The sequence below is a fragment of the Cetorhinus maximus genome, chromosome 15 (assembly GCF_964194155.1).
Source record: "Cetorhinus maximus chromosome 15, sCetMax3.hap1.1, whole genome shotgun sequence".
Taxonomy (NCBI): Eukaryota; Metazoa; Chordata; class Chondrichthyes; order Lamniformes; family Cetorhinidae; genus Cetorhinus; species Cetorhinus maximus.
In genome coordinates, this window is record NC_135893.1 from 107,934,198 (window position 1) to 107,950,923 (window position 16,726).

Consider the following 16,726-nt stretch of genomic DNA (forward strand, 5'->3'; position numbering starts at 1 on the left):
GGAACTTTGGTGAGTTGTTGTGGTGCATCTTGTAGATGGTACACACTGCTGCCACTGTGCGTCAGTGGTGGAGGGAGTGAATATTGAAGGTGGTGAATGGAGTGCCAATCAAGCGAGCTGCTTTGTCCAGGATTATGACAATCCTGCTACACTCATCCAGGCAAGTGGAGAGTATTCCATCACACTGCTGACTTGTGCCTTGGAGATGGTGGACAGGCTTTGGGTAGTCAGGAGGTGAGTTACTTCCCTCAGAATTCCTAGCACCTGACCTGTTCTTGTAGCCACAGTATTTATGTGGCTGGCCCAGTTCAGTCTCTGGTCAATGGTATTCCCCATGATGTTGATAGTGGGGGATTCAGCAATGTTAGTGTCGTTGAATGTCAAGGCATGATGATTAGATTCTCTCTTGTTGATGATCATTGCCTGGCACTTGTGTGGCATGAATGTTACTTGCCACTTATCAGCCCAAACCTGAATGTTGTCCAGGTGTTGCTGCATTTGGACATGACTCCTCAGATACTGAAGCAGTCTGTGAATTGTGCTAAACATTGTGCAATTATCAGCGAACATCCCCACTTCTGACCTCCTGATAATGGGAAGGTCATTGATGAAGCAGCTGAAGATGGTTGGGCCAAGGACACTTCCTTGAGGAACTCCTGCAGTGATGCCCTGTAGCTGAGATGACTGATCTCCAACAACCACAACCATCTTCCTTTGTGCTAGGTATGACTCCAACCAGCGGAGAGCTTTCCCCCTGATTCCCATTGTCTTCAGTTTTGCTAGGGCTCCTTGATGCAATACTCAGTCAAACGCTGCCTTGATTTAAAGCATACAGGTCTTTAGTCCATGTTTGATTCAAGGCTGTAATGAAGTCAGGAGCTGAGTGACCCTGGCAGAACCTAAACTGAGTGTCAGTGAGCAGGTTATTGCTGAGTTAGTGCCACTTGATAGCATTGTCAGTGACACTTTTCATCACCTTGCAGATGATCGAGAGTAGACTGATGTGGCGGTAATTGGTTGGTTTGGAATTGTGCTGCTTCTTGTGTACAGGACATACCTGGGCAATTTTCCACTTTGCCAAGTAGATGCCAGTGTTGTACAGGAATGGTTTGGCTGGCTAGTTCTGGAGCGCAAGACTTCAGTACAGCTCCTGGGATGTTGTCAAGGCTCATAGTCTTTGCTGTATCCAGTACCTTCAGCTGTTTCATGATATCACGTGGAGTGAATCGAATCACCTGAAGACTGGCATCGGTGATGCTGGGGACCTCAGGAGGAGGCTGAGATGGATCATCCACTTAGCACCTCTTGCTTAAGGTGGTTGCAAGTGCTTCAGTTTTGTCTTTTGCACTGATGTGCTGGACTCCCCCATCATTGACGATGGGGCTATTTGTGGAACATAATTCGATTTATGCAAGTTTGAGTGGAAACTCCAGCGGAAACTTCGCTTGGAAACCAGCGCAAGTTCAAATGCAGTTTGAGCCTTTTTTACCAATTGTGCTCAAAGCAGAAACCCTACCCTGGAAAAAAATAATGTTACTTACCCCAATTATTGTGTTTGTGTATATATCAAAATTGTAATATTGTGAACATAACCTTTCACTTTGCTGTGTGATACAAAACTTCAAAATGGGGCACTAGACATGAGAGTTACTAGGTCAGTTAAATATAGAGTAGTGATGATTTCTGGGTGCCCTATTAAAATGTGTACAGTATATGGATTTGGGAACAGATTAACTTAGCTTAATAGTGGACTGCATGCACCTTTATCACCCGTCCTGACTTTTGTTTATATAATATATCCTTATTTTGATTACTACTGTGGTTAAATGGTGGTACAGTGTTTGAACAAACTATAAAGAAACATTGGGTTTTAATAATTAAAATGTTCACTGATTGATATCTAAAGAAGAACTTTGTGGGGAATATTCTCATATCAGAATATGAACAAAATGTATTATTTATACAACACCTGTAATTCTGAAAGAGAAAATTCTCATTTCCATGGTTGGGTCAGTTGTAATATTCCTTTTGGAAGAAGGATTCCTGGAAAATGAGGCTACAAGTTGATATTTCTGTACAGAATGAATGTAGTATTTCTGATCGCTGTCAGTGACTGTTCAGTTTTTGTATTTGTGAGCTGTTTTCTGTCTGCTTGTCAATTTTCTTCCCACCCATCCTCTCTTAAAGATGTTAACTCTTTGCTGGTTGCTACTCACTTTAATTCCCTTTTCCAAAGGGACCACTTATGTACCAACTTTGAGAGTAAATGCTAGCAGACAATTTAATTAAGGGAATATCAGAAATAAGCCCAATTCTGTGCTGACCAGTATCCAAAATTAAGCATCATTACAGTGCAGACTTGCATAATCCAGTCAAGTTTTCGAGATAATTGAGCGTGGGGAAGCTTAGTTGATTTTATTTATTTGTTTTTATTATCCCTTTCCTGCCATCATGGTCCTGAGACCGATTGCGGTATCTATAATGGCTAACATGGTCAAGATCAGTTAACGTGGCATAGGCTGGGATCTTCCTTGTTTCTAGCCGAGATAAATGCTGGATAAATTTGCAAAGCCACCAGGGCTAAAAAAATCACCTTAAATTGAATCAATAGTGTGTGGGTTTCATTTTATCTTAAACCACAGGACCTAATGATATAATGGGGGCACATTGTTTTTAACTGATCAACACAGTAACCGGCCCCTTTCCCCTACAGGCCTTAGTCAACTCCATCTGTTGCCAATAGCAGTTCTATTCTATATCTGCAGCAAAAGGGTATATGTTAGAACAGTGGCTCTCAAACTGTTTTAGTTGAAGAACCTCTTTTCAAATGATTAGGAATCACGGATCATACCATCTAAATTATAATACTATGTAATACTCATTATACCTGGGTAAACTACATTTAGGCACCTTTTGTTTGTTTTACATTGTCTTTTAAAATAATTAAACATCCTCCCCTCTCTTGAACAAAGCTAAACTTGCCTGGCACCCACCAGCCCCCATGGCAACTGCATGTCTACCTGGCAACCTTCCCGAGGCTTTCTATACTTCTGCACGCCCTCCTCCAAGGTGAGGAGCTAGCCCACTCTGCACTACAAATGTGGCAGCTGCACTCTACTCCAACCAGACCTGCCTTCCGCCATCAATCATTCATGTACTATTCAGCTATTTTGTGAATGCCCAGGAAGATTGCCAGGTATGAACCTGTTTGAGAAACAGTGTTAGATGTTTTTGTGGATTCATCACCTTGTTCTTAATATTTTGATTTGAACTTGAGTAATTACTTCACACTATTTTAATTATAAGCTCCACCTTCATAACAGCATTCCCTCAAGAGCTACAAAATGTTTAGTAAAACGAAAATCAAAATAAAATCGTATGGTACTTAAGCTGAGAATTATTTTTCTTCTTTGAATGTCTCATTTTTGTAACTCACAATGGAGACCTAAAAAAGGCACTTAAAATCCAGTACTATGGAGACATTAAAAACTGCACAAGACAATTGATTTTTTTTTCACGTATTCCATTCCCAGGAGAAGTTCCTACCTTTCCTGGATATGTTCCAAAAAGAAAGTGTCAGAGTGGAGGTCTGCAAATCTATTATGGAAGTTTTTATTAGGTAAGCCCAAACTCACTATAAATATCATTACTTTATTAGAACTATTAAAATAAGTTTGTCACCTGAATGTGTTTTGTCATAACCTTCTGTAGCATTAAACCCAAGGGAGTACTATTTTAAGCCTTGTATAAAGTATGAATAGTGCCTAATTGTTATTTAACTCCTCTTTTCAAAGTAGCCACGCAATAATAATTGGATCTACTTACAAAAGCAAGTTGGTATTTAAATTCTTCTTTAACCAAAAGGCCTAGTTTTTAACTATTCATTTGGGAAGCTAGAAGTTACTAGATCTGACAATTAGCACAATAGAGAGGGATGACGTAAGTTCAGGAAATCAAACTTTAGAAGAGGTTTGGGAAGAGATGCGAAATGAAAAAGGCAAGAAGTCACTTGTGGGAGCGGTGTACAGGCCCTCTAAAAGTAACCACAGGGTAGGATGGGGTTTAAAGGAAGAAAATAAAGGGAGCTTGTCAGAAAGATACAGCGATGATCCTGGGAGATTTTAATCTACATATAGACTGGAAAAATCAGGGGGGCAAAGTAGCCTAGATTAGGAATTAATAGAATGTTTTTGGGATAGTTTCTTAAAATTGCACATTCTGGAGCTAACCAGAGAGCAGGCTAAAGTAGACCTGGTAAAATGAGAGAGGATTAATTAATGACCTCATAGTGAGGACACCCCTAGCTAGCAGTGATCATAATATGATTGAATTTTACATTCAGTTTGAAGGAGGGTAGAGTGGGTCAAAGACTAGCATTTTAAAGTTAAATAAGGGCAGTTATGAGAGCATGAAAGCAAAGCTAGCTAAAATGAGCTGGCAAATTAGGTTAAGGCACAGGTCATAGCGATGCAGGAATTTAAGGGGATATTTCAGAATACGCAGAATAGATACATTCCAAAGAGAGAGAAAAATTCCAAGGGAGGACCCATCATCCATGGTTAACTTAAAAAAGTTAAAGATAATATCAAACTTAAAGAAAAATCATATAATTGCGCAAAGATGGGTGGCAGGTCAGAAGATTGGACAGAATATAAAAAACAGCAAAGAATGACTAAAAGGTTAATATGGAGGGAGAAATTAGAGTATGAGAGAAAAATAGCTAGAAATATAAAGGTAGATAGTAAGAGCTTCTAAAGATATTTAAAAAAGAGTTAACAAAGTGAGCATTGGCCCTGTAGAAAGGGAATCTGACAAATTAATAATGGAAAATAAGGAGATGGCAAATGAATTAAACAGGTATCTTTGCTATAGAGGATACAAATAATATCCTAAAAATAGCTGTAAATCAGGAAATGGAAGGGAGGGAGGAACTCGAGGAAAATTACAATCAGCAAGGAAGTGGTACTGAACAAATTGTTGGAGCTGTGGACTGAGAAGTCCCTGGGTCCTGATGGACTTCATCCTAGGATCTTAAAAGAAGTGGCTAATGAGAGAGTTGATGCATTGGTTTTAATTTTCCCAACTTCCCTAGATTCAGGGAATGTTTCATTAGATTGGAAAATAGCGAATTTAGCTCCTTTATTCAAAAAGGGAAGGAGATAGAAAGCAGGAAACTACAGATCAGTTAGATTAACATCTGTCATAAGGAAAATGTTAAAGCTATTATTAAAGAAGTTATAGCTGAGCACTTAGAAAAAAATCAAGGTAATCAGGTTTTGTGAAAGGAAAATCATGTTTAACCAATTTATTGGAGTTCCTTGAAGAAGCTCCTTCAAAAAGGAAATGGGGAGGGTACAGGCTGAACAGGTTCCCTCTAGGGTGATAGGAAGGAACAACAAGCCCAGAGAACCATGGATGACCAGAGATATTCAGGATACGAAGAGAAGGAAAAGAGAAGCTTTTAGCAGGTACAAGGGGAGCAAATCAGCGGAGGCATTAGTGGAGTACAGAAAGTGCAGGGTGGAGCTTAAGAAAGCAATTAGGAGAGCAAAGAGGGGATATGCGAAAGCTCTGGCTGGTAAAAGTAGGGAAAATCCCAAGATATTCTATAAGTATATCAATAGGAAGAGGATAACCAGGGAAAGAGGTAGGGCCCATTAGGGACCAAGGGGGCAATCTATGGGTGGAGCCAGAGGACATCGCTAGAGTGTTGAATGAATACTTCACATCCGTCTTCACCCAAGAGAATGAGGATGAAGGTATCGAACTCGGGGAGAGAGACTGCAAGGTTCTTAAGAAAATTGATATAGGGAGTGACAAGGTATTGGAGCTGTTGGGAGGCTTAAAAGTGGACAAATCTCCAGGTCCGGATGATTTGTGTCCCAGACTGCTGAGGGAGGCAAGGGAGGAAATGGCAAGGACTCTGACCCAAATTTTTAATTCCTCTCTGGTCACAGGGGTGGTGCCAGAGAACTGGAGAACAGCTAATGTGGTTCTGCTTTTTAAGAAGGGTTGTAGAGACAAGCCAGGGAACTACAGACCAGTGAGTCTCATGTCAGTGGTAGGGAAACTATTGGAGAAACTCCTGAAGGAGAGAATCTATCTCCGCTTGGAATGGCAAGGTTTGATCAGGGATAGTCAGCATGGCTTTGTCAGAGGGAGGTCATGCCTAACAAATTTGATTGAATTTTTTGAGGAGGTGATCAGGTGTGTAGATGAGGGTAATGTGGTTTATATGGATTTCAGCAAAGCCTTTGACAAGGTCTCATATGGGAGACTTATAAAGAAGGCAAATGCACATAGGATACAGGGTAATTTGATAAGGTGGATTCAAAATTGGCTTAATTGTAGGAGACAGAGGGTGATGACAGAAGGCTGCTTTAGTGACTGGAAACCAGTGTCCAGTGGCGTACCAAAGGGATCTCTGCTGGGTCCCCTATTATTTGTCATTTATATAAATGACATAAATGACTATGTGGGGGGTAGGTTTAGTAAGTTTGCGGATGACACAAAGATTGGCCAGGTGGTTAACAGTGAGGTTGAGTGTCTTGGGCTACAGGAAGATATAGACGGGATGGTCAAATGGGCAGATAAATGGCAGATGGAATTTAATCCTGAAAAGTGTGAGGTGATACACTTTGGAAGGAGTAATTTGACAAGGAAGTATTCAATGAATGGCATGACACTAGGAAGTTCTGAGGAACAAAGAGACCTTGGTGTGTGTGTCCATACATCTCTGAAGGCGGAGGGGCATGTTAGTGGGGTGGTGAAAAAGGCATATGGGACACTTGCCTTTATCAATCGAGGCATAGATTACAAAAGTAGGGAGGTCATGTTGGAGTTGTATAGAACCTTAGTGAGGCCACAGCTGTACTACTGTGTGCAGTTCTAGTCACCACATTATAGGAAGGATGTGATTGCACTGGAGGGGATGCAGAGGAGATTCACCAGGATATTGCCTGGGATGAAACATTTGAGTTATGAAGAGAGGTTGGATAGACTTGAGTTGTTTTCATTGGAGCAGAGAAGACCGAGGGGCGACCTGATCGAGGTGTAGAAGATTATGAGGGGCATGGACAGGGTGGATAGGGAGCAGCTGTTCCCCTTTGTTGAAGGATCAGTCACAAGGGGGCATAAGTTCAAGATGAAGGGCAGGAGGTTTGGGGGGATGTGAGGAAAAACTTTTTTACCCAGAGGGTGGTGACGGTCTGGAATGCGCTGCCTGGGAGGGTGGTGGAGGCGGCCTGCCTCACATCCTTTAAAAAGTACCTGGATGAGCACTTGGCACGTCATAACATTCAAGGCTATGGGCCAAGTGCTGGTAAATGGGATTAGGTAGGTAGGTCAGGTGTTTCTGATGTGTCGGTGTAGACTCGATGGGCTGAAGGGCCTCTTCTGCACTGAGAGATTCTGTGAAGTAAAATGTGCTGTGGATAAGGGGGAACCAGTGGATGTACTGTACTTAGATTTCCAGAAGGCACTTGATAGGGTACCACATCAAATTGTAGAAAATAAAAGGTCATGGTGAAAGGGTAACATATTGGCATGGTTAGAAGAACGGGTACAACTCTAAAGGGTGTGCAGGAACAGAGTGAGCTGGTTGTACTGTGCATAAGTCACTAAAAATGGCAGGACGTGTGAAGAGAGCAGTTAATAAAGCATATAGTACCCTAGCACAAGAGTAAGGAGGTTATGTTGAACCTGTGTAGGATACTAGTTACACCTGAGCTGGAGTATTGTGTACAGTTCTGGCTGCCACACTTTAGGAAGGATGTTATAGCATTGGAGGAAGTATAGAAGAGGTTTACAGGAATGGTTCCAGGGATGAGAAACTTCAGTTATGAAGATAGATCAGAGAAGTTGGGACTGTTCCCCTTGGATCAGAGAAGGCTAAGAGGAGATTTGAGAGAGGTGTTCAAAATCATGAGGGGGCTGGCCAGAGTAGATAGGGAGAAACTGTTCCCGCTCGTAAAAGGATCAGGAATGAAAGGGAACAGTTTTAAAGTGATTTGCAAAAGAAGCAAATGCGTTGCGAGAAAAATCTTGCACACAGCGAGTGGTTCAGGTCTGGAATGTGCTGCCTGGAAGTGTGGTGGAGGCAAATTCAATAGAGGCATTCAAGAGGGCATTAGATGATTATTTAAATAGAAACAATGCGTAGGATTATGGGGAAAGGGCAGGAAAATGGCACTGAGTCATAATGTTCATTTGGAGAGCCGGTGCAGACACGATTGAGTGAATGGCCGCCTCCTGCACTGTAACTATTCTGACTCTGTGAAGATTGACTAGCTAATGGGAAGCAGAAAGTGGGCATAAATGGGTCATTTTCTGGTTGGTGAGATGTTAAGAATGGCATGCCACAGGGATCAGTGCTGGTGCCTGAACTTTTTACAATTTTCAATTGGATGAAGGGACCATAGTAATGGTTGCTAAATTTACTGATGACACAAAGGTAACAAAACAAGTCGTGAAGAGGACAAAGGGATACAGATAGGTTAAGTGAGTGGACAAAGATCCGGCAAATAGGGTATAATGTGGGAAAATGTGAATTGACCCTTTTTGGCAGGAAGAATTAAAAAAAAGCACACTATCTAAATGGTGAGAGGATGTATAGCTCTGAGATGCAGAGGGATCTGGGTGTCCTAGCGCTTGAATCACAAAAGGTTAGCATGCAGGTGCGGCAAGTAATTAGGAAAGCTAATAGAATGTTATCATTTATTGTGAGGGAAATTGAATACAGAAGTAGAGAAGCTATATTTCAGTTATACAGGGCATTGGTGAGGCCAATCTGAAGTACTGTGTGCAGCATTGGTCTCCTTATTTAAGGAAGGATGTCAATGCGTTGGAAGCTGTCCAGAGAAGGTTTACTAGACTAATACCGACACTTCCTATTTATATTCCAATTAACTATCCTTTTGCATGTCAAGTAAAATCTTGTTCACTTTAATATTCTAGACAACAGCAAGAACTAACCCGTGACCCTGTCATTCTTAACGCTCTGATGCATATTTGCAAGACGATGCACGATTCTGTCAAGTAAGATACAATTCTTTATAGCAGTAATCTAAAAAGAACTTTTTGGAATAATGATGAAAACTCAAAATTACCCTGCCCAAAAAATTGTTTCCCAACTTTGGAACAATTTGTTCTCCTCTTCCCTGACCTTTCCCTCATCCCCGAAAATATGTAGTAGATGAACTTCTCCACCGATGCTGCCAGACCTGCTGAGTTTTTCCAGGTAATTCTGTTTTTGTAGTAGATGAACTGTTGACTGCAGTTTTGGATCTTTTAACAGACCAATTGTGTATAAACATGTATTGTCTCCGTTTTTAACGCTTAAGTTTCGAACACTGTTTTACAAGTAGGTACAATCTATGATGATACAATATAGTATAGCCTGTCCCTACAAGAGAAGATGGTGGTCAGTTGCTGCTTTGAACATCTGCAGCCATGAGGTGAAGGTACCCCGAGTGGTGTTAGGTAGAGAATTCCAGGATTTTGAGCCAAGAACAATGAAGGAATGGAGATCATCGTTGTGTGACTTGCAGGGGAATTTGGAGGTGGTGGTGTTCCTGTGCTAGTGCTGCCTTGTGCGTCTAGGTGGTAGAGGTTACGGATTTGGGGGGTGTTGCCATAGAAGAAGCCTTGGCAACTTTTTACGTATAGCATTTCTTCTTTAGATCAACTTAAAATCAGTTTGCAAAAAAATTATATTTATATCTGTTCATGAATCATGTGATTGAAGAACCACCATCTTTTCCTAATGAGATTGGCCTCCATGAGATTCTCCATCTCTATTCATGAGTGAAATCAAATATTTTATGTGAATACTTAGTTTACCACCAAGCAAGATAAATAAGCCCTTGTACCCACTCTGCTGAGCTGGGGTGGTGTAAGATTGTGGGTTGACATGATTCATTTTTTTGCAGCATGCTGAATTTTTTTTTTTAGTGGCAGATTAAATCTCTGTTGGTTTTATGGCAGTTTTTATGAATCTGTACAGGGCATCCCAGTAGCTAGTGAATTGGGCTGACCTAGGATGTAGCATTTCCAGTGAAGGCAGTTGCTTGTTTTCCTCAACATTGATGTGCAGCAAATTTATCTCACATTTAAAAAAAAATATAGAGAGCTGCAACAGAAGGAACAAACTAAGATTATTAATGTCAGGTACTCAGAATAGTTTAATATGGTAGATAGTTATGATCATCTCTTCCATGCAGGTTTTATAGTAGGAATGGCTTTTAATGTTTGTGAAGTAAAATAGTGCAAATACTTATTGTTCCAGTTGGGTCTTCCAAATTGTAATTGCATTTTCCCAATTATAAAACCAACTATTGCTGGGAATTGCTCACTTTGTTGTAATAATTTTTTAGATCAAGAGGAACAAATGCATTTTTGATCCTATTGGTTTTGCTTGGTTTGCTCTTTTAATAAATTATGAATTAATAATGTTGATTTTATTTTATTATTCCTGTTTCTTTCCCAATGCACTCACTTTTTAAATTGAAGTGCTTTGACATTGGAAGATGAAAAAAGGAGTTTGGCTATTCTAATCAGTGGATTTATAAGAATGGTGAGTACTTGTTTTTAATGTAAAACTGGATGTATGAAAATAAAATTAAATTTCTTCATTGCTGCTGAATGAAATGTATAGACCAACTTTTGAAAAAGGGGATATTTTAAGAATAGACTTGTCAATTAAACTCCAATGAACATACGAATTAGCAGCCGGAGGAGGCTACTTGACCTCTCGAGCCTGCTCCGCCATTCAATAAGATCATGGCTGATTTTAACCTCACCTCCTTCCGCCTACCCTGATAACCTTTCACCCCAACTGAGCCCTCACTTCACATCTGAGCCCCAGTCCCTCATGTGACAGGAGGGGAATAGCTGGGTTGAATTTAAATTCCACGAGCTGCACTGGGATTTGAACTAATGTACCTGGGGTATTAACCTGGACCTCTGGATTACTCGTCCAGTGACATTCCCACTACACCACTGTGAACGAGGTGGGTTTTTACAACAATCAAAGTTTCTTGAACATCACCACTGAGACTAGTTTTATATTCCAGATCTATTAACTGAATTTAAATTCCACCAGCTGTCATGGTGGGATTTGAGCCCAGGTTTCCGGGGCCTGGTTCTTTGGATTACTCTTGTATGATGTGCAATTGTACAGGGCCTTGGTGAGACCACACCTGGAATATTGTGTGCAGTTTTGGTCTCCTTATCTGAGGAAGAATGTACTTGCTATAGAGGGAGTGCAGTGAAGGTTTACCAGACTGATTCCTGGGATGGCAGGACTGACATATGAGGAGAGATTGAGTTGGTTAGGATTATATTCGCTTGAGTTCAGAAGAATGAGGGGGGGATCTCATAGAAACCTCTAAAATTCTAACAGGACTAGACAGGGTAGATGCAGGAAGGATGTTCCCGATGGTGGGGGAGTCCAGAACCAGGGGTCACAGTCTGAGGATATGGGGTAGACCATTTAGGACTAAGATGAGGAGAAATTTCTTCACCCAGAGAGTGGTGAGCCTGTGGAATTCGTTACCTCAAAAAGTAGTTGAGACCAAAACATTGAATGTTTTCAAGAAGGAGTTAGATATAGCTCTTGGGGTGAAAGGGATCAAAGGATATGGGGAGAAAGTGGGAGCAGGCTATTGAGTTGGATGATCAGCCATGATCATAATGAATGGCGGTACAGGCTCGAAGGGCCGAATGGCCTACGCCTGCTCCTAGTTTCTATCTCAAATTTCCTGTTTCATCCTTGTGCCTATTAATTTGTGTCCCTCTTAATTACATTAGATTTATTCTAACCAAAGAAAATGTTATTAGGCAAACTTATTTTACCACATCCAAGTGGGATTTTCTTCATTGTGATTGATACCCAGCCCTCATTGCACTTTCTCAAGAGCTTCAGCAGACTACAGGCAAGTTTAAACAAACCAGAAACAGCTGAAATAGTGTAAATGCAGAAAGATTTAAACTTCTTGCTTCCTTATAATTATGATTTACACTTTTAACTGCCTAAAATCATCTCTCCTTCGAGATACAAAGCAATTTTAGTTAAGTACTCTTCAGATAGTGTATTCCCACTCTTCTAACCTTACCAGTACCCTACGGGTATTGCTTGGCATGTCAATCAAATAAACCCAAATAAACCCAAGGTCTCATTTGCAACCTGACCAGCAAGTGAACTCACCATTCATTTCTAGAATGAAGAGATTTATTTAAAAAATTAACTTCCCCATGATAATTGCCTAAGCCCTGCCAAAAATGCACCAGTATTTTCCTCTGTTAGCAGGTTGAGGGTGCAGTTTGACTCTGAGGCTGCTAACTGCAATGCTGGTTAGCGTTGGCAGACTGATTGGAGGCATTCCTGGATGACTGTTCACATGACATCTGCAAATGTTATTACTTAGAAAGGTTAAGGCCCCTGTAATTCAGTATCTTTTGTTGAGGTTTCTTGTTAACAGCTGTTGTGTGAGAAGTTGCAAGAACCAGGGAGCCATCCATGAGTAATCTGAGGGTGGGGAATAGGGAAAACTGAAGAATCTGAGGGTGGGGAATAGGGAAAACTGAAGAATCTGAGGGTGGGGAATAGGGAAAACTGAAGAATGGGAAGGAGCCAGAGGTGAGAGGAACTTTGATCGGCAAAAGGAAATGAATCAAATGGCTGCAAATTTTTTTGACAATGCTTCTAGCCATGTCTCTCTTAGTTTATCTTCTAAATTAAGCATTTACTACAGCAAGAAACATTTGTAGCCGAGTAGCAATTTAAGAAAGGAAAATGATTAGCCTTGCCTACCCAACATCATGTGTGCCCTTAGAGGCCAGAATCTATATGAGAAGCTTGAGCCATGATTATGTAAAGTTTGCAGCTGAAGGACACAACATGCATCTGTGACAACTTTCAAAACTCCCCATTCAGCCAGATAGTATCTATCTCCCCGATATTCCTCTGTATCAGTGGAAATTACTGCAGTTGGATGCACTCAAATGAAACCATTGTTAGAAGCAGATATGATAATTGGATTTTTTTAAATGTAAATCATCAAGTACAAGGTAAAGCATGTACTTTTTATGATGAAGCTTTGAAGCAAAAACAAAATTGTTCCAGGGTTGATGTGCAAAAGGTTAATCACAAGAAATCTGTGCGTCTTCATAAAGTTTCAACAAAAGATAATGAGAGGCTGAGTAAATTAGGCTATATTCCCTGGAGTTCGGAAGACTGAATGATCTCATTGAAACTTACAACATTCTGGAGGGGCTGGACAGGGTCGACACTGAGAGGCTGATTCCCCTGACTGGGGAATCTAGAACAAAGGGACCACCATCTCAGGATAAGGGGCCCATTGTTTAGGGCTGAGATGAGAAATTTCTTCACTCAAAGGGTGTTAGTCTTAGGAATTCTCCAGTCCAGAGGATTGTGGATGCTCCATTGCTGATTATATTCAATGCTGAAGATGGATAGATTTTTTATCTCTAAGGAAATCACGGGATATAAGCATCAGCTGGGAAAGTGGTGTTGAGGTAAAAGATCAGCCATAATAGTACTGAATGGCGGAGTAGGCTCGGGGGCCATTGAACAGAAGAACATGGGAGCAGGAGCAGGCCATTCGGACTGTCGAGCCTGCTCCTTCATTCAATTGGATCATGGCTGATTATCTACTTTCCCGTGCTATCCCCATATCCCTTGATGTCATTAGTCTCCAGAAATCTATTAATTTCTGTCTTGTACATGCTCAATGATTGAGCTTCCACAGCCCTTTGGGGTAGAGAATTCTAAAGATTCACCACCCTCTGAGTGAAGCAATTCCTCCTCGTCTCAGTCTTAAATGGCCTGCCCCTTATTCTGAGATTGTGATCCCAGTTCTAGACTCACCAGCCAGAGGGAACATCTTATCCACACCTGTCCTGTCACACCCTGTAAGAATTTTGTAAGTTTCAATGAGGTCACCTCTCATTCTTCAAAACCCTAGAGAATACAGGCCCGGTTTCCTCAAACTCTTCATAAGACAATCCCGCCACCCCAGGTGGTGAACCTTCTCTGCACTCCTTATATGGCAAGTATATCTTTCCTGCGATAAGGAGACCAAAACTGTACACAATACTCCAGGTGCGGTCTCACCAAGGCTCTATGAAGTTGCAGCAGGACACCTTTACTGCTGTACTCCAATCCCATTGTGATGAAGGCCATCTTACCATTTACCTTCCTAATTGCTTGCTGCACCTGCATGCTAGCTTTTAGTGACTCATGAACATGTACACTTAGGTCCCTTTGGACATCAACATTTCCCAATCTCTCACCATTTAAGAATACTCTTCGTTTCTGATTTTTCTGCCAAAGTGGATAACTTCACACTTATTCACATTATGATGTGGCAGATGATGTGTGCCAGGCAGAATAAATCCACAAGGGAAACTTGGTCGCACTATCACAACAGTTTTGCAATTTGTATTTATTACGAGAAGATATGTGCACTGAACTCGGGCAGGATTTTACATCCTGCAGGTGGGCGCTCGCCCAGCCCGATCAGGCGTAAAATAGTCCGTGATTACATTGGGCGACTGTCCCAACGTCATCGCGCACTCATGCGATATTTCAGCCGACAGAGTTGGCAGCACGCCTGCCGACAGTTAAGAGGCCTATTAAGGCCCCTATTCAATTAATTTAAACATATTTTTCACTGCCTGTCCAAGCTTACAATTGGAGGGCGGGTGAATCAGCCAGGCGGCCTTTTGATTTTTTAGCAAGCCTCATCCATGGGCAGGATGAGGTTTCCACAATTAAATACAAAATAAATATAAATTTTTGGGTGGAATTTTTACTTTGTTCATTCTGTTATTCTGTTCATTTTATTGTGAGTTAGTCCCATGTCGGGATTTTTTTCAGATTTTAAAAGTCTTTATTTTATGATTTTGAAATTGTTCAGCTCCCTGCCTTCAGGGAGCTTTCAGTGCGTGCCCCCCTGTGCATGCGCAGACTTTTGCGTTTGTATTCCTCCTGCCCCAACCCCGGCAGCACTGAGCTTCTCAGCGGCATTTCGCAGTCGGGGGCCGATCGCGGTCGGCGGACCGTTTCCTGACCACTCCCGGGCCCGCCCACCCGATGCCTGAAAATCCTGACCCAGAAGTAATAAGTCCACCAAGACCTTTAGAGATTTTAAAAATTAAAATATTTATTAACAAAATATAAAAGATTTCAAGCACATACGTAAGACTACAATCACTTACTACTATAATAATTCCTAAAATTCTGAATTAACTTGACCCCCAGTTACACCCTCTTTAAGGCAACGGTCCAAAATCGATTTTGGATTTAAAACAAAGCCAGCAAGTTAACACAATACCTACTTGACCCTGTGGAATTCCAAATGGCTTTTCCCCATGCTTTTGACTGCTGCGTGTGCCTGCCGGCAATTAAACAGCAATTAAGCCCATTAGCAGCGCAATTGAATGTGATTCTTCTCGACCCGTCCAAACTTGCGGTTGGCGGACAGGCCAATCGGCCAGGCAGCCTTTACATTTTTCGTGAAACCTCATCCAAAGGTGGGATGAAATCCCTATTAAGAAATGAGATACAAATAAATATCTGGGGACAGCATTTTTGAGGTACGCTTTTAGGTGCTTGATTGTGCTGCATGGACATTTTTTTGGCAGCTTTTTAATGCGTTATTTTATTATTTGCAGGTCTGCAGCTCCCGGAGGCAGCTCCCTACCTTCAGGGAGCTCTCTCAAAGCGCTCACCCACACCCGCGGTGATGTTGTCGCCTGCCCTCTTACCGCCCTGACTCTGGCAGCGCTGAGCTTTTCAGCGCACGTTTCATGCTGGCTGCCCAATTAACGGCCAGCATGAAATCACAGTTGGCCCCGTTTCCCGACTGCTGCTGGGCCGGCCGACGGTGCGGGCGGGCTGACCGTGCTGGGCGGGCTGACCGAGCGCGGGGGCCCGGGCTGGCCGGGCCGGCGGGGGCGAGCTACGGAAAAATTCAGGCTCAAATCTCTTCATTTATCTGAAAATGCAAATTCCCTTCCCACCTTACACGCTAAGCCAGCACCCATGTTTACTCATTAGCATGTTGAGCACCGAGCTTCTTTTGATGATTTAAACTTGCAGCCTACTGAACTCCAAATGTAATTACATCTCACACATACCCCCATAAACCTACTTCACAATAAACCAGAAAAATGTCATTAAATTATTATACTTCCATCTCTCACATCACATTCCATCTGCCAGGTTCTTGCCCATTCACTTGGCCTGTCCAAATTCCCTTGAAGCCTCCTCACAACTCATTCCCACCTTGTTTTGTCATCAGCAAATTTAAAAATATTACATTGGTCTACTGCTGTTTCCATATGTCCATATGTTTTAAAATAGAGATCCAAAATGTTTAAGTGATACAGCACATTCCTCATAATTCAAAGACCTTTTCACACACAAAACAGAATTATCCAGCAGCCCAATTTACTGTTACAGCAAAATGGGAATTATGTTGCACAGAGCACGAGTGAGACCACATCTGGAGTACTGTGTACAGTATTGGTCACCTTATTTAAGGAAGGATGTAAGTGCATTGTGAGTAGTTAAGAGAAGGTTCACTTGACTAATACCAGGAATGGGCAGGTTGTCCTACGAGGAACGGTTGGACAGGTCAAGCTGAAGTTTAGAAGAGTAAGAAGTGACTTGATCGAAACCTTTAAGACCCTGAGAGGTTTT

At 41.7% G+C, this 16,726-nt stretch overlaps 1 protein-coding gene and 1 long non-coding RNA gene across 3 annotated transcripts in view; one reads left to right on the plus strand and one right to left on the minus strand.

Annotated features, from left to right (window-relative positions):
• The window catches only part of vps35l (VPS35 endosomal protein sorting factor like), a 162,466-nt gene that overhangs the window by 79,217 nt on the left and 66,523 nt on the right, over nt 1-16,726 (plus strand). For both annotated transcript variants that reach the window (XM_078559173.1, XM_078559174.1), the window contains exons 21-23: nt 3,534-3,619; nt 8,956-9,036; nt 10,510-10,573. In XM_078559173.1, the coding sequence (XP_078415299.1) occupies nt 3,534-3,619; nt 8,956-9,036; nt 10,510-10,573 (231 nt within the window). The remainder of the gene's footprint in view (nt 1-3,533; nt 3,620-8,955; nt 9,037-10,509; nt 10,574-16,726) is intronic.
• On the minus strand, nt 8,953-9,333 carry LOC144691107 (uncharacterized). The gene is made up of 2 exons (XR_013579040.1): nt 9,273-9,333; nt 8,953-9,198 (listed from the first exon to the last, which is right to left on the minus strand). It is a non-coding gene; the product is annotated as an uncharacterized LOC144691107 (long non-coding RNA).